General features: G+C 38.3%; 1 protein-coding gene across 2 annotated transcripts in view; it reads right to left on the reverse strand.

Annotated features, from left to right (window-relative positions):
* dock1 (dedicator of cytokinesis 1) overlaps positions 1 to 23,369 on the reverse strand; it is a 159,081-nt gene that overhangs the window by 100,178 nt on the left and 35,534 nt on the right. For both annotated transcript variants that reach the window (XM_056770948.1, XM_056770947.1), the window contains exons 13-25: positions 21,925 to 22,050; positions 21,642 to 21,766; positions 19,152 to 19,250; positions 18,662 to 18,734; positions 16,270 to 16,373; positions 15,348 to 15,528; positions 12,110 to 12,207; positions 9,057 to 9,146; positions 8,708 to 8,808; positions 8,443 to 8,571; positions 5,965 to 6,073; positions 1,956 to 2,026; positions 144 to 250 (exon numbers count right to left, since the gene is read on the reverse strand). In XM_056770948.1, coding sequence (XP_056626926.1) covers positions 144 to 250; positions 1,956 to 2,026; positions 5,965 to 6,073; positions 8,443 to 8,571; positions 8,708 to 8,808; positions 9,057 to 9,146; positions 12,110 to 12,207; positions 15,348 to 15,528; positions 16,270 to 16,373; positions 18,662 to 18,734; positions 19,152 to 19,250; positions 21,642 to 21,766; positions 21,925 to 22,050 — 1,413 coding nt within the window. The remainder of the gene's footprint in view (positions 1 to 143; positions 251 to 1,955; positions 2,027 to 5,964; positions 6,074 to 8,442; positions 8,572 to 8,707; positions 8,809 to 9,056; positions 9,147 to 12,109; positions 12,208 to 15,347; positions 15,529 to 16,269; positions 16,374 to 18,661; positions 18,735 to 19,151; positions 19,251 to 21,641; positions 21,767 to 21,924; positions 22,051 to 23,369) is intronic.

Genomic DNA, 23,369 nt, shown 5'->3' on the forward strand with positions numbered 1-23,369 from the left:
TTCAGATCATCACAGACCAGTGACAACGTCAAAAACAGCTGCTGTCAGACACTGACCTTTACTGTGTGTGTGTGTGTGTGTGTGTGTGTGTGTGCGTGTGTGTGTGTGTGTGTGTGTGTGTGTGTGTGTGTGTATGTGCGTACCATGCTGGGTGAAGAGGTCGCTGTGGACGATGTCAATCATGCAGATCAACTTCTGCTTCACCAGACGCCCCAGAGGAACTTTCAGAATAAACTCACTGAACAGCTTACTGGAAAAAGAGAGAGCGAGAATTGCGTTCAGCAAACACTAACTGTTTTGACATTGATTTTGTGTTTTATTATGAATTAATGGAGAAGCCAAAATCAAATGTCAGTTCAAACCAATTTTTCTTCCGCGGAACACAAAAGTTGTGTGCACATAAAGATTGTATGATTGATTGTATGAACACAAACTATCTTCTTTCACAAATGACAGTGTGACGTGCAGGTCTACAAACCCGTGAGTGTAAATAAACGACAGCATTTTTACTTTTGGGTGAACTTTCCCTTTAAAATCGTGAAAAAATGTGAGCAGCGAGCAGTGTGGAGCTGGTGCAGGTGTCTGCGTGTGAGAGTTTGATCTCAGGGTCTCCACCTCTTGTTGAAGTGACAGCTCATTTCTAAAACATGCTGACTGCCCCGGGCCATGCCTCTCTGTGCACATCTGAATAAAACCCAACACGCACTCGCCGCCGCTCTTTATGTGCACACAACTGGCACTTGAAGAGAGGAGGATGTGAAGAGAGAGGTCTGGCAGACGATGACACGACCTCATTCAACATTTGTTTGGTCTGTGAGTGTGTGGCGTCCACGACATCTCTGCTAAGCAAATACAATTCTATGACAGAGACAACAGGCCTCTACGAAAACCAGACGTGATGCTATGAATGTTTTATATGAGCAATGAGGCACTCGAGAATGTGTTCACACGTTTGCAATACAACACACAGCTACGATCAGGAAGGGAAAAGAAAGGAGGAGAACAGAAAGAAAAAGAGAATGATAAAATAATAAAAATGAATGACAATTAATTAAAAAGAGAAAAATGGAAATAAATCAAAGGCAAAAGAAAACAGAGAAAGGGAAGAGATTTGATTTAATGCTCCTGCGTGTACACAGACATGTGATAACTCTCTCTTTCTCTCTCTGGCTCGTCCATTTATCTATTAACATTTACAGAGAAACAACACGAATACAGATTACTGAGGGAACTGAACACGACTCCCGCTGTTATAAAACGTCTCGTGAAAATGTCACGTCTTTGAAAATGGGCCATTGTCAGGGATGCATTTCAGGAACGCGTCAAAGCAGGATTCGTGGTTACAAACACACCGCTGTGGGTGCAGTACATTGAGCCATCATAAGAGCCACATAACTCCATTAAAATGCCACTCAGGGATAAACGCATTATCCAGACCAACAGACAAGATCGCAGAGTGACCGCCGCGTCTCCACGGCAACCGCATCACTTCGCAGCGACTGCGTGTGGAATCTAAAGCCTGTGCGAGATACTTGAGCAGCAAAGCGACGCGTTCGAGCAAAAGTTTATCATGAAGAGAGAAACAGGAGAGGATGAGAGCTGCTTTCTGAACATCGCATCACAGAAATGCTACTTTCATGTACCGCTGTATGGAAATCACTCCACGAACCAGACCTGAATTCATTATGAGTCTCACAGACGTGATCAGATGACACATGAGACGAACGAGCAGAAAAACACCAAGAGAGAGAGAAGAAACGTATCATTTTTGTGATTTAAATGTCAGAAAGACTTCATTACTACTTGTTTTGAAATCTTAAAAATCCTGACGACTTCGAGGAGGGACTTATTGCTAAATTGCCTGTTAAATATAAAATTGTTGCAGGAGATTAAAGCGGTTATTAAAAACTATGATTTAGTCGGAGGACTTCAGGGATGTGATGATATAAACTCACCTGAGCTCTTTTGGATCAAAGACCAGTTTGAGATCGTTGACGACAGTGGGGACATATTTCAGCGCCGCACCCTGTAATTCAAGCAAAAGATAATCAAAAATCCAATAATACAGAAACCAAAAATGAAACCCTGCAAATAACAGTCAGGAAAAAAATGGTTAGCGTGAAAATGTTCTTTCAAACAAATATAAACCGTTAGTGAATTGTGTTGTTAGTGATTGTGTAACCAAATCCAAATGTGATGAACGGCATCATTCGGGCCTATTAATGGGAGACGGATGATCCCCATGCAAACCAGACGTTCACTACCATTTATCATTTTATTATTTACTCATCATTTATAAATTTACTCCAATAAACTTCAACCACACTTATCAATAGTTTGAGAACCTGCGTCTATGATTCTCTCTACAGCATCCCTTAATGTTCCTTTTCTAGTGCTCTGTGATGGACTTATAAACAAAGTTCAAGTCAAAGTCCTCCACTGGTTTCCCATGATTTAAAGTATTCAATTTAATTAAAGACTTTAGTTTCACAGTTGTTTGGCAGATACATTACAATCCTCTATTCTTATTTCTTATTCCTGTACTTAGTTTCTTTGATCGGACGGGGTTTGTTGATCTAATAGAATGACACCTGTCAATCACAGACGTGGACCGTGTCCATCTGTCTGTCATCAAACTCATCACAAAACAAGCAAGCCAACAACAGATTGTGTTTTGATCTATTTGATCTGTTTTAACATGCCTGACAGACACAACATCATGCCCTAAATATTTACTTTGTCTCAGGTTTAATAGCTGCCGTGTTTCACATATGGATCAATATTAATAGAAAAGCAAATGCCGTCTGGCGTCTGGTGAGCAGAAGGGCCAGCTGTCTCAAATGTTTCTCCTTCATTCTCATCAGCTGTTGCGGCTGATGTTGCATTTGTGGCTGGAGATGTGAATGTGGGGACATGACATTTTGGATAGTGCACTTACGTCCAACAAATGTTGCATCCCAAAACTGTACTGGTTGTGAAAGCAGCTCCTTAAATTTTGGCATCCGAACAACCCGACGGCCAAAGTGTGACCCTGTTTCCGAATCAAACTTAACCACCAATCGCTTGGATTTGCAGGGTTTGAAACGCTCTTTAAAGAATGAAACAATTCAGCAGCTAAAATGTCTCGTTTTATTCCAGTCACACATGAAAACGTGGGAGTCCTGAGATTTACAGCCCTGGTTTAAAAGGGCCGCACTTTGTTTGATCTTTATCATCACGTCAAATTCTGATGTACTTTGAGATCATTTAAAAGCAAAAAAGTGTCAGAAAAGCTGCGATCCTCGAGTCAACAGAGACAGCGAGGAGTGATGGATGGGTTAAGAAGTTTCCCATTTGATAAATTCTCTCTCCAGCAGCCCACGTCTGGTGTGATTTAACTCGAGTTAGCGGGGAAAGGAGGTCTCGCGGTTCAAGAGGTTGCTAAAAAAACGCTCGCATCTTATAACACACCTTACGTTTGATCTGATGTGCTATGGTAATGCACCAATAAGACTGAGAGGTTTGCAACCATGACATCATAGTTTGAGACCATCACACGGATGATACACATCACAGGAGGAAAGCTTAAGGTTAAGCTTAAACAGGCTTAAAATAATTGTTTTTTATTATTAGTTCACCCCAAAAATAAAATGTACGACTATCTTCTGTGAGCCACGACCACTTTTATAAATAGAAAAACTCATAATAAACCATTGGTTGGAACAATTTTTTATAATTTTTAGCCTTTTTGAAAGATGAAGTCATACAGTGTTGGAATAACATGAAGTTGAAGCAAATACTAAGAACATTTTAATTTAAAGGTGAAGTATTTCTTTAACAAGATATATTTTTAATTTACTGACGTAGGGGAGATTCACATTTTTCGACTGAAACCGCACTGCTTTCTCCTTTATTTTCTCTAGGAGTTTGAGCTCTCCTGGCATCTGTGGTTGCTAAGCAACCATGTGTCACGCTAGCCGTTGAGACGAGGAGGTATAAACAAAGGATATATGGATTATACGCACTGAAAATACCTTGCAATAACACTGATATTAGATTTATTATTGATGTGATCATCTGTGTCTCCATCTTCACCGAGCTTGTCTATTCTGAAAAGTTTAAATATTTTCATCTCGATGCGGTGTCGATGCACCTAGAGAAATGGTAGCGTTGTGTTGCATCGCATGCGAATCACGTCGCATTTAAACACGTCTACATTTAAAATAAAGAATTTGCACGTGCAAAAGACGCGAAATGTGGATTGCCCGGTAACCAGTCAGATCTGATCCAGCAGCTCACTTGCGGGACTCCGGACAGACCTGATGTTTCATGTGTTACACATGAGGTGTATTAACACAGAAATGAGGCGACATAACAGGTCAAGGACAGTGACAACGGAAGACAAATAAAGGAGGAGCAACAAAACAGATGGAAAGAGAGAAGCAGAGATAGAAAATACCTTGAGGAGAAGCTAAAGATGGTGAAGCAGCCACAGCGGAGAGAGAAGAAACACAAGTTCAGAAGATGAAAAGAGCTCAGGGCAAACAGAAAACTATATATTTTGGTGTTCCAGAGCAGTAGTTCTCAGACCTTTTCATTGTAAGCCGCCCTTTGTGTAGAGTGCATCACTTTACCCCCAAAATAAAAACTTAGAATTTTAATTAAAGCAAAAACATATTCAGTTCTGCTGTGCTGGAACAACAATACTTTTGGTAAGTGGTTTTCTTCTTTCTAATGTTTGATTACGTAAAATCTATAATTATTTTCTATATTTCATCAAATGCCACAAAATATGTGGTCCCCCAGGATCAATCTTGGGGCCCCAGTTTGAGAACCACTGTTCTTTAGGTAACGCAGTGTTCTGAGGCGTTAACCTGTTTGTGCACAACATCCTTAAAAAGAGACAGATGACCGAAACATGGACATGTCAACCTCAAGTCGTTGAGTTATGTTGAGGGACAAAAATCCTATAACAACAGGACTTTAAATTCCCAATTCTCAGTGTTTATGTAACGGAGACAGCCACTGAAAAACTAAAGAGAAGAGTTTACTATTTATGTGCAAATGATCCTTTTTGTTGCATTACTAACTACTAACAATATTTCTCCCAAATACCAAATAAAAATATTGTTTCTATTCGCATTAATTTGCAGAAATGAAAACTAGAGAAACAGAAATATTAATATAATTTTTCAGACCTCAAATACTGCAAAGAAAACAAGTTCAGATTCCCTTTTAAGCAATACACATGTCGTATTTCTAAATGTAATTAGGAAAAGCTTAATCATTTTTTATGTGACCTGAATTTTGATTAAATTTTGTACATGTCTTGTCATGCTGTCAGTCTTTCACATTGCTGTCGGATGACTTTATGTCACTCTTGAGGTTTGATTTTCTTAATATTCAACAGACACTGGACTAAAATTGACAGAATGCATCTAAAAATGATCATTAAATGAAAGTTTGTAATGGTCTCCTCATGTGATACACGTCTGTAAATATATTAAAGATAAAGTTATAACCAAACCCCTTTGGCTAAAAAACCTTTAGATGTGCATTACACAAGTATTTTCTCATCTTAAAGTCACCATGAAGTCAAACAGGAAGCGTTTTACACTGTGTTGCATTGATTATTAATGATTTATCCGTGCACACCACTATTTATTTTAATTCATTTGCACTATTATTCTTTAATCAAATACGTTCAGATCCTCTCCCCCTCTCAACAACAATTCTTCACCACATGACGTCTGTAAGAAAAAAGAGGTACGACCATACTGACTGTCCAATGGCCAGGCACTTTTAACCCCCCCAGGCCCAACTTAAAACAAACCAATCAAAAATTTATAATTTCAGAAGCTGTTATACTTGAATATACGTCGCGATGCGGAAAAGAAGTAAATCGCCACTTCTGTTTCATGGTGACTTTAAGCCATTTGTTGCATCCGTCTGCAGCTCATCGTGTAGTTTTTCAGACAGACTCACCTTCACCCCTCCGGTACCGTCAGCATTGCTGTTCATCATGGCGTTCAAGGAAGCAAAGAGGCTCCTGAGGGACTCCATGAAATCACTCTCACCTTTATTCTCATACAGCCTGAGGGAAACAGAAACACACGTCCACACGCAGACAGCAGATGATCATTTCATCTACATCATCAGAGGAAACAGACTGGTGAGCATGTGTTTGCTATGCTAATGCATGACATCAAACCGACTGGAGCCATACAAAGCGCATCGAGAACAATGTGGCCAAATCGGCACGCGCGCCCGTCCACCTGTTCACCCTGAACTCCAGATCCTGATCACAGTCTGATCAGATTGATGAATTGCTCTGTAATTTAGTTTGAAGGGCGGAGGACCGACGGGACGCTTTCAGCATCTTCACAGCTCCAAACAAACAAACATCCGGAGAATTCCTGCTTTCACGCATTCATTAAAACGCTCAACCGGTCGACTTCGCTGATGCGATTAGCGCCACCTGATTTTCTCCGCTCTGGGTCGAAGATCTTCAACCGTCTCCAGAGTGTTTACTTCAGAATGCTTCATGAACACATGAACACTAAAAAATGTTTTACAAGCAATCACAATAGGTACTTTAACTTTCTATTAAGGTAACGAATGTGACGTGTGCAGTCGGGTTAGATATAAACGCCGGCTTTGGGTTCGATCTGTCAGAGAGGACAAAGTCGACAGGATCAGCCCGTCCTCATTAGTGTCTCTCACAGCGGTGTGTGGTGTCAAGTGCTCGCAGGCGTTCAGGTGGATAAAGTGGTGAGACGCTCTCTCAAGAAGCGCTTGAGGGACACATCATACTTCACCTGAAGACAACAAGCTAATCACCGCTGCTGAACTTAATTTAGACTCGCTCATTACTCAACATGTCCAAGCTCGACCTAAATCAGCAGCGCTGCCCACTCCACATCCAGCCCGTCTCAGACACATCCTCCATCAGTCAAGTTTGAGAAAGATGTGGCAGTTCGGATCCAACCCAAAGATTTTTACATAACAAAGATGATTTGCGAAGGGAGATGGGATGTAGAGTACAGACTGGATGTGGTTTTAGTTATTATCTGCTTGGAATCCAGTCTTCACATTCTCTTCTCATCATGTCATTCTAAACCTGCATTTCTTTTTATCTGCACAACACAAAAGAAGATTTTTGACGAACGTTGGAAACAATATTGAACCCCTTTGACTTCCGTTGTATGAACAACCACAGAGACATTTCTCAAAATATCTTCTTTTGTGTTACACATATGAAAGAGCTGCATAATGGTTTTGAACGAAATGACTGTGAATAAATGATATCATTTTTATTTTTTGGGTGTACTATCCCTTTAAGAATTTGCTTACACTGCACTTAGCTACGCATTTTGTAAAATCAAACTCAGTTTCGACAACAACAACGTCTTCAGAAAAAGCCATTTCTGAGAAGGCATATTACGGATTTGACAGTCATACACGCATGGCATTACTAGGGATGTAACAAAATCAAAATCTCACTGTACGATAATACTTCGGTAAAATGTCCACTTTGCGGTATTTATTGTGGTAAAATTCCATAAACATCCTTTTTTTCTTTATCCTCGACTCGCGTTGCTTCGAGGTATGAGTTATAGTGTGCGATGAGCCAAATGACCTAAAAATTAAAATGACCTAAATGACCAAATGACCTAAAAATAATTGCACCAGATTGACCTTGACAAAGACTTACTTTATGTTAGGCCCGGAAGACCCATCGTGTCATATAGTCATGTGACCACCATAACATTCAGACAATTTTGCAATTGCGATAACAAGATACCGATAATATTGTTACATCCCTAGACATTACTGTACACTGTGTATGACGTTGGGTCTCAAATGATCAGATTTTCATTCAGATTGTTAAACTCGTATGTATCGGCATCAACTGGTTTTGAATACGAAAAGAAAATCCTGTGTTGTTTAGCTGTACAGCATACAGTCAAACCAAAATTTACTCAGACACCAAAAATCATTTTTGATTGCAGTTCATATATGAAAGTGAAGATGGCAAAATAATGTAAACCGTGAGATAGTAAAACCAAAAATTCTGTAAATCTGTCAAATTTGGGACCAAAAAATATTCTGACCCTTGACCTGCCCATGTTTTCCTTACGTGTTTCTTTAATTGCTAATGCCTTGGACACCACAGACTGAACAAAGTTAAGCATTGTTTGGTAACTGGTTAACCTAAAATGTTATTCTTTATATAGCTGTTAGCTATTGAACCTAATTCATCTGTGAGATGGTCCAACAGAAGAATGGCCAAAACTAGCAAAATATCAACTGACTTGAGAGGAAATGTCTTATCTATAATTTTTGGTTTGACTATGAAAGCAAACAAGTTTACCTAATTTCAAATTCACAGTGTGAATAATCCCAGACAACAGAACCCACAACAGCTTTATTGAGAGATGTTAATGTGAGATAAGGACGTACTGGTTAAAGAGAACCCTAGACCTCACGATGAATTTAAAGATGTACTCCAGAGCCTTGAGGGCTTTCAGCAGCTGGTCTGTGAGCTTCTCTGCATTATCCACATAGTTCTTCAACACTCTCATCAACTTGCTGAAAAACATCCACATGCACAACATATAACCCTTAAACACTTCTGCCAAAAACACGTATGTTAGAAAGTGCTGATCATTTCTCAGAACTGCAAATATAAGACATAAAGCCTGAGCAGCGTTATTGTTTGACTCACGTGTAAGCGAGCGTGGCGCTGAAGTGCTTCCGGATGTACGTCTCCAGAACAGGATTGAAATGATGGAACTTTCTGTCAGCGATCAGTCCGATTATGAAAACCTTTCAGAAGCAGAAGCACAGAGACAAAAACCAAACCAACTTCAATAAAAGTTCACATCGATTCAATGTGACAACAATTTTCTGAGTGGCCCTATCAGCATTTAAATATAATCTGAATAAATGAATCTTATTACAGCAGTGTTTAAACATTTAATGCTGAGGGCTAAAATTAAAGCCTATGACACTTCAAAAACCCTGAACATGGTTATATATACAGATTTATTATATTCACAGAATATGAATTTTACCAGAGCATCAAACACGAGGGTATCAAACGTTTCGCTGTCTGAATTCTCCATCATTATGTTGAAGAGGGCGTCCAAGGTGTCCTGTAAAAACTACACACACACATGCACACAATACAGGGAATATTAAAGCCGATGGTCAGCGTTGGAGTAATGGCATGATTTGTAATGCTTTGTGCTCTATGGTCTCAAGAGAGGGAATGTGAAAAGATGCCGTCAGATGCATAGACTGTCAATCTCAATGTCTGCTGTCATCCAAGTGATGCTCAATGACATACGAGCAAGGACATCATCACAACATCACAGAACTACAAGTAAAAGCCGGCTACACCGTCCTAAATGTGCGCACAATTCACATCCAGAAGAGCCCTAATTCACCACGTACAATTATTTATTAACGCATTTTATTTGTAATATGTTTTATTCTGAATGTAATAAATATTACAGCAAAAATGTAAACACCACATCAAGTACACAAACATTCTAACCAGAGTTACAAAACTAAACTAAAGTACAATGTGTACTATTAAAGAACAGTCGTATAACGTGTAATAGATAAAGGCTTATCGAGCATGTTATTATATTTTGCACAGGAGGTTATAAATGAGATTGTTTGCAGATTTTCTCCAATTCGAGTGCTTTAAATTCAGTGTGAAAGCTATTTAAATGTTGAAATTCTCCACCTGATGTCGAGCGGATGTTTGTGTTGTTAATGCGGACGTTCGTTTTATTACAGCGCTCGGCACATCTGCTGCACGGCCTCTCATTACATTCGGCGTGTGAAAAGAAAGATTGTGCGTCCTTGAGAAGAAAAACACACGCTTCAGAGAATTACACCGAAGCTGCTGCATATTTTCAGCGGAGAGCGAGTCGCAACAGATACAAGATGCCGATAACGGTCATAAATATGCCATTCCTGAGATGAGATTCACCGGGTTTAAGATGCCACTTTTAAAATAAGCTGCACACACATAAGTCACCACGGAGAGGAATCATAAAGTACAGGTTATGGAGGGGACGGGACATTATAGTAATGAAACGGACTGAGAGAGAGACAGAGAGAGAGAGAGAGAGAGAGAGACACACACACTTGATGGTATAAAGACGACTTCATACAAGCGTCCCAACAAATGGCAAAAATACCAACAAACATCCAACAAACCCTGACATCATCTGACTTCATCACAAAACTGTTGCCATGACAACGAGGTAAGCAAACTCCAACCCACAAACTCCACAGAAACAAATGTGCACATACACAACACAGCCTTGATTCTCTATTACAGCAAATCCGGAGAACTAAAATGTGTTAAGATGACAAACTGAGTAAACAAAAACAGATGTTTCGTTTCTTGAGCTACAGGAACAAGAAGCGTCCAAATTTTTCTCTTTTGAAGGCCTTGAGGAAACTTTCATTTAAGAGAGCACTTCACACATAAGGGTTTTTTAATATGCCGCACACATCACACACTCCGAGGTCTGTTTATGAGCAGGACATCGAGTGAATAATTCCTCAGACCGAGAGAAAGTTCTGTTCAACACGATCACTCGCTCCGAAAACACCTTCAACAACAGCCAAGTTTGGAAATTGAATTTAGGGGAATGGCACGGCTGAGGCATAAAAGCTGCAAGGACAGCATCATAATCCTGCAGAAACGCTTGCTTTGAGTCAAACAGGGATTTCTGCCAAAATGTGCTGGGCAAAAGAGAACGCTTCACTACAAACAGTTTGGAAGAAAAAATAACATTTCGGTTATTGTTGACCATCTAGGAACGCAACCTACCAATAAATTTCAACAGCATGAGCATGATGTGCCACAAAGACATTTCACAGAACATGCAATGCTTTTGCATTTCAATACAGCGTTCCGACTCTATTTAACCACACACACGCCAAACTAAACCATTCTGAATTATTATATTCCAGGTCAAACTGAATGTGAAACATAAAAATGTCTTGATCGGTTTAGTGTCTTTAGTGTGTAGTTTGACACACCTGACACATTCACTTTGGTGGAGGTTTTATATTTACAGCACAAAACAATGCTACCCTCATCTTTCTCTCTCGGGCGACGACAGCATGAACGTGTTTGACTTCTCAGAAAAATCTGTGAACTAAACTGCCTGTGAATGCAGAACGTCATTCAAACACCGCATGAGGACAATCTGAGTTAGTCACATAAATCAACTCAGCCAGATATTATGAGAAAGAAAGAAAGAAGGAAGAAAAGACGAAGAAAAGAAAGAAAGAAAGAAAGAAAGAAAGAAAGGAAAGAAAGAAGGGAAGAAATATATTACTATTTTCTACCAAACCTGGCAAATTTGTGTATTTATCGTTTGAATATTTTATTTATCATTTTAATGTAAAATAGCTTTCTTCCTTCCTTCAAATGATGCAAGAAAAATGGTTTAATCAGATCAGATATATAAGATCGATAGAGAAGTAGTTCTCAAACTTTTTCACTTCAAGACCCTCCCCATCTTCCACAACAAAATTTGAGGCCCCCCCACTCAAAATTTCTACACAATAAAATATTGTGTAGCTTTGTATTACTCATGTATATTTTTCAAATAATCAAACATTTAAAAAAATATTTATTTACTTTAGCTGATTTTTTTTTTTTTTTTATAATTATGTTGAGGCTCCCTTGAAATTATGCCGAGGCCCCCTAGTGGCCCCCGATTTTGTTTTCATTCCATAATTATTGACAGCTTAAAAAAGTTGTTTATAATAAAAGTACTTAAGTAATCTGTTTCGGTATTTTAAAAAAAATGGTTTCCTTTCCTTGAGCCATCTAAAACACTTCTGGAGATATCATTTCTATAAATGTCTCAGCATGTTTTTTGGCAGCCTTACAAATAAACTAATAAGCAAAAAGCTTTTGAAGTACAGCACAGCGTTCATCTATAATTTCAATTCGTAAATCAAAGTGCAAGTCTCCATGCCAACTTCAAACAGTTTTATTGACGGCACATATATTTCCACATGCCATTAAAACTGCGGTCTGACTGACGGTGAAATGAATCCAGATCTCCTTTAGATGATTCAAACGTACCTTGACCACTTCTCCTCCATCCACCTTCATCAGGTGACGAAGATTCTGCTGGAGTAAACTGGTGTTGGACCTCCACTTCAGAAGGCCCAAGAGATCAACTACAGGAGACACACACACGAGAAACCACATTAACATATGCACCTCTCTTACCAGCACGTTGAATATTTCTTCACACAAAATAACAAACTGTTGGCTAAAAAACTTGGTAATGAAAGAAAGACACAAAAGAGATGTGTGTTACACTGTGTTACCACGGTAAAGGTTTAGCCAGATATGACTCGTCTCAGCATTTTATTTTTAGTAGGCTAGTAAAGAATAGGATATTGATCTCATGCAGTCAATCGAACAATTCAAGTTCATATATTACACAAGAGGAAAGTAAACAATGTCATAGGTTTAAAGGTCAGACTCATTTTCAGTCTCCTTATTGGAATTAACGGAGCATAAATAAGCAGCTAAAGAGATGAAGATGCTCGCATCTGACACTGGATCTACAAACAGTTTTACGGTTTCCATGGATCCCCGGGGAACTCTCTGCAACGCCTGAGTGACTCCCATAGCGATCGCCATAGCAACAGAAGAGACTGACTTTTTAACCTTAAACTTGGCATTCCAGAGAGTATCTGAGGACAAGGCAAAACGAAATGAGATGATGCTGTCATCCGGCGGGACTTTTTCCAGGGGTCAATCAAAATGACACACGGTGACACGTTCATACACAGCTACAGATCTTGGTCAGAGTAGATTATGAGGTAAGAAGAGCCAGAAATATAGAGGACAGAAACACATCCAGTGATATAGTGATATACTCTCTGTCTTTAAGTGAAGGCACACCTACGGTGCTTTTTTGAGAACCGGGAAACTATAAATAACAGGCGATCAATAGTTTGCACTAATAAATAAAAGCTAAAACAAAATAAACATACACAATTCTGCAGTTATAAAATAAAATAAAAATTTGATATTACTTCAAGGTAATACAAGTTAAAAATAATAAAATAAACAAAAAATTACTTTTGCTTGTGTGTTGATTAAGTAAGTGATGCTGCACATGATTTCCTTTAAAGGTCCAGTGTATGAAATTTAGCGGCATCTAGCTATGAGGTTTTTTCATCCCTCCCCATCGAAGCACTACGGTGGCTGACACAGGAAAAACATGTTATCACATTTCCGCTTATTTCACGAAGGAGATTACGTATTTACGAAATGCGCTCTGTAGAGCAGTTTATCCATTTAGGGCTACTGTAAAACATGGAGAATTCCATGTAAGGGGACCCGCCTTGTATGGTGATAGAAATAGCTCATTCTAAAATAGTAAAAACATAACACTTCATTATTTAAGGTCTTTATACATCTCTGAAGACGTAGTCAAGTGTATAATGTTGCATTTCTGTCAATAGAGCCTCCAAAAAATGACACACTTGACCTTTAAAGCAGTTTGGTTAATTGAAATCAAACAAAATGTCACCCTAAATGTCACTGGATATTTAAAAAAACTTAACGAAAATGAGAAATTAGAAATTTTGCCTTCGCAAAATAAAAGTGTGAGGCACTAAAATTACTTTCTAGAAACAACTTTACTACGAGAATTATATAAGAGAGTTATTTACATAATATAAAATAAAAAAACGAAATATGTACAAATAAAACAAATATTAACAAAACTAAAAAAAAATTACAAATGGGGTAAAACATTTGTGTGTTTATACAAAGAGAAAACAACTTGTTTTTAGTGACAATGGTCAATGTAGCATAAGAAACAAAACAAAATTTCAAGTCATCGTAGCACATCAACAGGACCTGTGCAAGTGTGGCAAGACGTTAAAACTCCAATCCAGCAGGTTTAATAAAAGCTGTGGTGCCATGGGAGAGGACAGGCCTGCTGTCATTCTTAATTAAAAAGCGATCATTTCTCTGTCTTATTGGCTGAGAGAGGTCTCTGTATTTAATGGGTAGCGCAAAGAACATTGACATTTCAATCACATGGGAAATGTACTGCGCAAACATCCGAAAAACATCCAAACAAGACACTACTTACACAGCCCAAACAAAATTATAAAGACGCTAAGTGTACCATGTGTAAAAATCCACACCAACTCATTGATTTCCACCTGCGGCGTTGACGCTAGACGCTCAGTATGCTAATGTGCAACTATTTCACTATTTTTGACGGATTGCGTGTCCAGAAAAACACGGGGATGTTGGTGTTGATGGACAAGACCTCGCAGGCTAAAGCAGCATCTCTGACTTACGCTAGCAATATAAAGTCTGCATTTATATGCTAATGTTCTCAGCGAGCTCGGTCTGACCAATCCTCGGCGACCTCATTACGCTGTCCGTTACCTGCCGAACGGACAGCGGCTCGGATGGAAACTAAAGCTTTTTGACAAAGGTCTTCATTAAAGCACCATCCTAACCGCCTTGTGGCTCAAGGGTCGCGTAAAAACACGCTAATACCAGGGGTAGGCGTTAGCCACTCGCTAATCAATTCAAAGACACGGAAGACCCCACAACAGGGTGTGTGTAAGGGATTATCTTGTCCTACGGGGGATAAGGATGGCCTTTAAACCAATGAAATCACACCCACACCTCAAAGCGCGAGACGTATTAATGCATCACGACATTTGCATCTTCATCAAGCAGAGGAGCTTGGAAATAACAGCAGAAAACGTTTGTGGCCACAAATGCATCATTCTCCGCTGTTTCTACGGGCCGCAATGCGCAAGACAGCCGCCATATTGAAACAGTCACAGCCGGTCAGTAAACTTTGAAGAGCAAGGCCATGCATTTCCAAAGCATCTCGTAAAGAGCATGGATTTGGGGCAAACTATAACCTGCTTCACTGGTTCAAGCTTTCAGCAATTTTTTAATCTCTTCTCAGCCACAAGGTCCCTGGACACAAACCCGGTGTCTATTCTACACATGCACACCTGCAGCCAAAGAGGCTAACCGCTGAACATATTGTGCCATTTTCACAGAGATTCTTAAGAGAAAACAGATTTATATAGGAGGGGAGGAGGGATGTAAGGGAACACATGAGGAGAAGGAAAGAGAGATTGCGTCAAGACTGCGGTGGACTTCACTGCATTCTGTATGTGATCAGACTGTAATGATCCTCCCGCATTCAAGCCTGCAGCACGGACTGTCACGCGCCAAAGTCTAATCCTTTGTCAGAAATATCTCTGAAGCCAAGTATTAAAAACTGAAAAAGAGATTTGAGTATTCGGAGGTGTCTCACCGTTCTGTGTGAGTTTAGTAGAGCACACGAGGGTCGAGATCTGAAACGAATCCTTGCTGATGCTGAAGCTGCCAAGACTCTGAGTGTTCTTCCCGGAGGACGGACTCTTCTCCTCCATCTCAGTTTTGGTGGAAGACAAGTTCAGGTACATGGATGAGTCCTCCAGTTTCTTGGCTTCAGCCTGCGAAACAGCAAAGACAAATTCAGAGCAAATAAATCAAACACAAACATTGATAAGTAAACAACACATTTGTTGTTGGAAAGCTGGAAATCAGTCGTAAGGAAATGAAAACCATGCTATCAGCATGGTTTCTTTCTTTGATCATTGATTTATCAACATGTCATGTCAAACCTGTATCGCTTTCTTTTTTCTGAAGAACACAAAAGAAGATCATTTTAAAAACGTTGATCACCAAACAACACTGACCCCAATGGCTTCCATTGTATGAACACTAAACCACAGGGACATTTCTCAAAATATCGTCATTCGTGTTCCAAAGAGAAAGTGTCATATATAGGTTTTGAACGACATGAGGATGAATAAATGATGACAGAATTTTTTTTTTCTGTGAAATATCCCTTTAACAATAAAGATCAAGTTTTATAACTTCTTTAAACTTCTATCCTTTGATTTGAGTATTTTGGAGTCTGCATTAAAATCAATAGTGAGTGCTTTGATTTTGGACCTGAACCCAGAGAGTGTGGCTTCATTTGCATAACTCAATAAAGATTTGACCAGGTGACGTCCTGCATTAATGAAGCTGTTTAATATTCAGATATGAAGAGATAAGAGTGTAATTGTGTAATGATTACATTGTGATGTGAGGTCAAAGGTTAAACAGCATCAGTACACAGATCACATCTGCATGTGCGTGAGAGCTTTGAGAATAGGGTTTGTCACTGTACGCACTGATGGTTTCACCTTATAGACGATGAGATCGTGTTCTCCGTCTCGAAGAGTCGTGCCATCGTATCTCATCAGCTTGACGAAAGCCAGAGCAAAGTTCTTCTCAGATTTATCCTTGCCTGTACAGAAAGATCATTGTTAAACATTTATTCATGAAATATTACTTTCTGTTCATTCAAACAATTCTTTTTGTATTCTTTTAATTGTGGAACTGAATAACTTTTGACTTTTTGACAAAAGTTCACAGTTGTACCAAGCAAACAGGCATTGTGATTTGTTTTGCAATATCATGATGGTATGATCTGCAATCCACAAGTCTACAGGCTCAGTCTTGTCTTCCATCAACAAGACGACATGACCATTTTACAGCTGTTTAAAATCCATACATACATAACGGATGTTCTACTGACAGATGAGAATCAAAGCTCAGAGAAGGCAGACAGGTCTGAACACAGCGGCAAATAACATAAAACGTCTCACAAAAACTTAAAAAGAAAAATTAATCAAAAACCTACAAAGAGCCAGACAAAGACCACAACAGAGCAAAAGGGAGCAAGACCGAGTCAAATTAAACTAGACTGAATCCAACTAAAGTGAATTAAAATACACTGAACGCAACTGAATCAGACTGAACTCGACACAACTGACATAATTTAAATAACTGAACTCTGTTGTTGTAACAAACTCAACCTAATTTATTCAACTGAACTTAAAATAGACTTAACTCAAATGTTTCAAACTGAACCACCCAACTGAATCAAACGAAACTAAAATAAAACAAACTGAACCCAAGTGAATCAGACTCAAAACAACTGAATCAGATCAAACTCGACACAACAGAACATATTTAAAACAAACTGAAATCAGTTTTTGTAGCAAACTAAACCTAATTTATTCAACTGAATTCAAAATAGACCGAACCCAAATTAATCGAACTGAACCACTCAACTGAATCAAACCAAATCAAATGAATCAAACTTAACACGAAATGAATCCGCCTTTACTCAACTAAATCGAACTGAACTCAACTAAATCCAAATGAAACAACCAAATCAAAACTTAACTTACTTAAAAAAAATAACTCAACCGAATCAGACCGAACTCAAATGAAACTGAACCCAAGACAACCGAATTAATTAAAACAAGCTGATTTCATTTGATACAAATTTAACTGTTTTAAATGAACTCAAAACCGAATTCAAATGAATCGGATTGAACTCAAATATATAAGACTATGCTCAACTTAATCCAACGGAAACGAAACTGAACGCAACTGAATCATACAGGGTTTAGTGAATCTTATATACATCTGAAAAGTACTTTGAGCTTATTACTCTACTTCCGATCAAATCAAATGATCTCTATTTTTTCAACAAAAACAACAGCGTATGAGAACTTCAGAGCAGAGCAGATACAGAACAGTCTCTGGCATATTTTAGACAGTGAGATCTCTGAAATACAGCAGCAGTTCTGTGAATCTGCGGGATGAAAACGCGCCTGAGGTGCTTCATTACGGTTGATAATGTTAACATAAGCTGCAAACAACATCCCTATAAAGAACCACAGGCACACGCACACGCACACTCTCAGAGTCCAAATCCTAACAGATGGACATCTAGCATACAAATGTGCTGACAATTTTGAAAAAAATAGTGAAAATAAAAGGTAGCATATTCGAGTCACGGTCCGAGTCTGTTCTGAGATCAGCTTTATTTCCCCCATATTGGCTGATTACACTAATTGATTATTTTACGTCCTCTGCCCAGCGCCTGGCAACAGCGCCCAGCAACCATCGGCCCACCCCTCACATCCCGAGCCTGAGGTCATGAAATGCAGCGGGCAGATGGAGTGACGCGGGTGCCAGGATGAGTTGCACACGCACGGCTAAGTGTAATAACCGCAGCTGCACGCCAGACGCCTCTCTGGCCGTAAAAACGTCCTTCCAGGATTTTCGCACACGCTTGCATTTCTCATTACAGCCTCGCTCACAGAAATTTGTAACTCAAAAGATAAGGGCGCTCGACCAAAAACTAGACTTTAACATTTGGTTTGGATAGTGATGTTAGGGTGGTGCGGGCAGTTGCAAGGTTTCTCGGGATGCTAGAATGTTTCGATTTTATAAGATTAGATTAGATTCAACGTTATTGTCATTACACATTTACAAGTGAAATGTAGTTTAGGTCTAACCAGAAGTGCAATTAGCAAGTGCAGGATATACAGTGTGAATAAATACATTCACACTGTTATTTATAAACTGTAAAATAACAGACCTATGACTCAATATTAAAAAGCGGCAGAGAGACATGAAAGTTTTGTATTACACGGATACTCTTTAACACAGAAAATGTCCAGATGATGATTAGAGCACACTCTTGTTTAATATGTGTATGTGTGTAAAGGAACTCACAGTCTTGTGATGATCTGTGTTTGAATGTGAATCGAAGGTGACTCCGGTTCACGTCTTCAATCGGAATCGCAACCTATACCAAAGAGAACGCCACAAGATCAGTTTGAAGTGCAAGTGACGACCTTAAAGTGAAGTATTTAGACATAGATAACACATCAAAGGTTTTTGAATATGAATAAAAGATATAAACTTGGATTTAAACAGACCCTGAATCAGCGTGTCTGTGACCTTTTCACTCAACTTTAATGCTTTCCTTACTTAAAGTGGCCATCAAATCTCAAGAGACTTTTGTTTGTAAGTTGACCACTTAGCATCTATATACCAGTAGTGTGTCGTTCAAGAGAGACTTTATTCAAATTTTATTTCAGTCGCTCTTTAATGATTCCTGATCCAATGTCCTGATTCAATTGTAAATAATTCAAAATGAATAAAAATAAAATATTCAATACAGACAGAACACGTCAGTTATGAAAGCTGCAATGTTGCTAACCTTGATGGTTTCATACCAGCGGGGCTGTTTGACCTGGTAGTAGATGACAGATTTATACTCCTGTATCCCTTCATCTCCAGCACCAGGAAAGATCACACCCTTAAACAGACACAGGAAAAAACTTAATGGCACTTTGCTAAGAAATTTGATGGATTTAATATAGTCAGGCAAAAATCTTGTATTTACATATTTTGTCTTTTTTTCCCATAACTGGTTTCGCATAAATTGGTGGTCCTTTACATCAGTTTGTGAGTGTTGCAAACATCTAAGCAGTGAAAACTTGTGACTAAACTTCAGAACTCCAATGGTCCTTCAAACTGCGAACCTCTAAATCTGTAAAAATCTGTGTTTTTGCAATGCAAGCACATACAGAACTCGCTCGTGTAAAAGTTCCTCTATGATAACACAACATTTTGGCCAAATGACAGAAATGAGTGCCCACAATAACCTTTAGAAGGTGAGATTAAAATTCAATGTGAAGCTCTTACTCTCTCAGATGCTGTCAGTTTTATAACAGATTAAAAAACAAAGACTGAAAATCACTAAAACGTTATTTGAGCTTGACGTGGGATTTTTAATCTTGACATCGACAACATTTCTGTGCTCAAAAGCAGCTGTAAAAAGCATCCCATGGAGCGTAAACAAAACTATTTTTGTTTGGTTTCAAACGCACAATTAAATAGTGAACCATAACTCAAACAAAAAAAACTGTCATTTAACTTGTTTGAAGATATAAAAAAAGTTAAAAATATATATTTTTTTATATTTGTAATAATTAATTTTTAATGAAACGGCTGCAGAAATGTGACACAAAATCAGTGGTTTTATTGGCTATTAATGCATCTGTGATAAAGACGAGCGGGTGTAAAGCCCATTTGTCTGAAGCAAAACAAAAAGAGGGACGAGAGAAAGGTGGAGTATTTATCACTTTATCACTATATATTTAATCAGACCGCTAAATCAGAATTTGTTTCTGTCTGTCACACACAGAGAATGATCAAATCAGATTTTCAGCCGGAGTTCAGAAGCTAAATGAGACGAGACGTGATGCCTTCATGAAATATTAAAGAGGACAATCTTGCCTACCTTCTGTTCTAAGGGGTTCACACTGTTTATTTCATTTCTTACACTTGTACACAGTGAGGGTCCAACACACACAACACAATAACAGGTGGCCTGTCAAACACCGACAAACAAACACACACACATTCTACAACTGACAGGCACCAATTATAAACAATAATTGTCCAGCCGGCCGTCCTGCTGGCGTGTGTGTGTGTTGCAAAATATTATATTGTAATAATTATAATGAAGCAACAATCGAAAAAAAAAAAAGTGAAATGAAAAAACGCGTCTTTGTACGTGGGAAGAATGTGACAGCGTGAACCCACAAACCTGTTTAAAAAAGAGCAAGTGTAACTTTGTGACTAAATGACTTTAAAACATCAATTGTTTTTTTTTGCTTTTTACTTCAACCTTTGCAGTAACTTACAAAAGAAATACACCAGGCCTGTTTTTTTAGGAGTTAAACATTTAAAAAAGCGCCAACATGAGTTGATATCACTTATATTATATTTCAATAATTCAGTTTCTAATTTTCAGAGTAATTCAGACTCATTTTCATCTGGTTATGGGATAATCATGTATAACCTGTGGGTGAAGTTTGCTTTTCTTTCTGGGACATATCATTTGTAACATTTTGGTAACTTTCATTACTGTAATTCTGTAATCAAATTTACTTAAGGGATCAAAATTAAACTTATTTACTGTGAATAATCATCTTATGTCAGAACAGACCTTACAGAAATGAGTTCTGAACCCAGAATAAAGTGAGGCTCAGAGATGATGTATTTTGTATGGAAACCCCGGAAGCGAGTTAGCATTTTAGGACTTCAGATTTCATCGCACCAAGTCTGAGTTTTTTTAATGGGTTTTTAATAAGCAAAACCTCTAAATATCTTAAAGTTTTATTCTATGACATCAGACACCCGCTTGTGATTATTTAAAGCCTTATTGTGTCTTAAAAACGGCAAGCTCCTGAAAGCAACATCTTCATTTGGAGGGGACGTTAGATGTCATCGCTCATATAAAGCTCACAAATAATCCAACATGGGCACTAATCTTTTAAAACGTAGAAGCGGATTCATTCACGGAGTAATTATTTCCCAGGGAACACATTTTTAATAAAGTTTGAAAGAGTTGTCGGAGGATTGGTGGTGGTGACGTTGATATCGAGCGACCTTAAGTGTAGTCTATTCATTGCATCATGTTAGCTTTTTACTTCTGCCGATTGTATTTCGGATTCAAAAGTAACAAATGTGTTGTTCATTTGTAAAGTATAACTTAATAGACAAAACGTGTAAACATCATTTAAGTCAATCTTCGTAAAGTCCATTGGAGAAATGCATAGGCTTTCGGTCCAGGGAACCAACGCTGCTCTAACAGCCCGGTTGGCCTACAAAAACACTTCGGCTCCCCATTACACAATACCTCCAGTTTCTTGCCATCTTCATCATGCACAGACATGGTGACCTCCACGTTCTTGTGCGCCGTCTTGCTGCCTTTATCGAAATCCCCCTGAGCCAGCGTCACGTAAATATCATTGCGGACATCACCTGAAAGTACAGAAGCAAGGATTCTAAAAATGCCTTTTAAAATAAAGCTTATATGCTGCAAGAACACGAATAAATCAACAGTCTTACAGAAATAAAAATGATATTCTGTTTTATGCTCTTGTGGGATGTTCTCTACAGAGGCTGCAGTCTGATGTTACCTGGCATTATGATTTCTGGGAAGCCCATTTTGCGAGCAACAGCGGTGGATCGGTCCACCAGGTGAGGGAAATCTTTACGAATCTGATGAATGTCACCTGGAAGTAACTTAAGCGTGACCCACAAACCTGAAGATCAGAGGAGAGACACAAACACACACAGTCAGTTTGTGTGTATTTCTGCGATACACAGTATAATATATGGCGGCTATAGCAATGTATCTGTACTATACTCCTTAAAGATCATAAAGGTAATCTAGACACCTCTGCCCCGGGGAAATACTTGTTATTTGTGCTGTACAGCTCAAAGATTTTAATATCTCATTATCAGTCATCTACACAAAATAATGAAGAACAATGGATTAGTTTAATTGCTGACTAAACAGCCTGCGGGAAGAAAAGTGACTGAGCATTTATTTAATATTCAGATCAAGAGATTACAGGACTGAATTGTGCTGTGAATATTTTCACAGCAAATTGACACAGAGGATTAAAATGAATCTCTGAAAAAACACATAATCATACACAAAACTGAGTACATATAAGCAAATGAGACCTATTTTTTTATTCTGCTTTTAATGCATTTGTCTAAATACTTTGATTTAGCAAAACTTACAACAAGGTCCTTACAGTAGTTAACATTAATTAACAATCAACAATATTTTTTTACAGCATTCATAATCTAAATTAAAGGTCCAATGTTCGATTATGTTGGAGGATCTATTGACAGATATGCAATATAATAAACATAACTTTGTCTTCCGAGATGTATAAAGAGCTTACATAATGAGGCATTATGTTTAAAAAAAATTACATTAGAATGAGCTACTTGTATCTATATACACGGCGGGTCCCCTTACATGGAAGTCTCTGTTTCTACAGTGACCCTAAACGGACAAACTGTTCTACAGAACGTGTTTCGTAAATACGTTATCTCCTTCGGCAAAGAAGCAAAAACGTGACCTCATCTAAGTTTACATTTAGTCATTTAGCAGACGCTTTTATCCAAAGCGACTCACAAGTTCTGTGTCTTCCACAGAATTGGTTAATATAACTTAATGCATAATTTAAATAACATGAACACACAATGAACTAGTTACAAACTATTAAATAGAAAAGCATTTAGTTATGTTGTTGACGTTGTGCAACTAAAGTTAACCATATACAACTTTTGGTTTAAAAAGTATGAGTATTAACTAACATCTGGGCAATTCCAACGTTATGGATGTGACATAAAAATGCTCAGAGAATGAATTTGTTACGAATATATTGAACCATCGGGTAATTTTTTACTGAACCCTTGTTGATAGAGTCTAAACGTCAAAAAATGTCAGTCTATGAAAAAAATATATATTTTAAAAAGGGAAATAAACGTGGATGTGACAAAAAAAGGAGACGTTTTTAGAAGACGACAAACTTGTAGGATTTCTGTGAAATAAAATGCACAA

This window comes from Triplophysa dalaica, chromosome 17 (genome assembly GCF_015846415.1).
Source record: "Triplophysa dalaica isolate WHDGS20190420 chromosome 17, ASM1584641v1, whole genome shotgun sequence".
Taxonomy (NCBI): domain Eukaryota; kingdom Metazoa; phylum Chordata; class Actinopteri; order Cypriniformes; family Nemacheilidae; genus Triplophysa; species Triplophysa dalaica.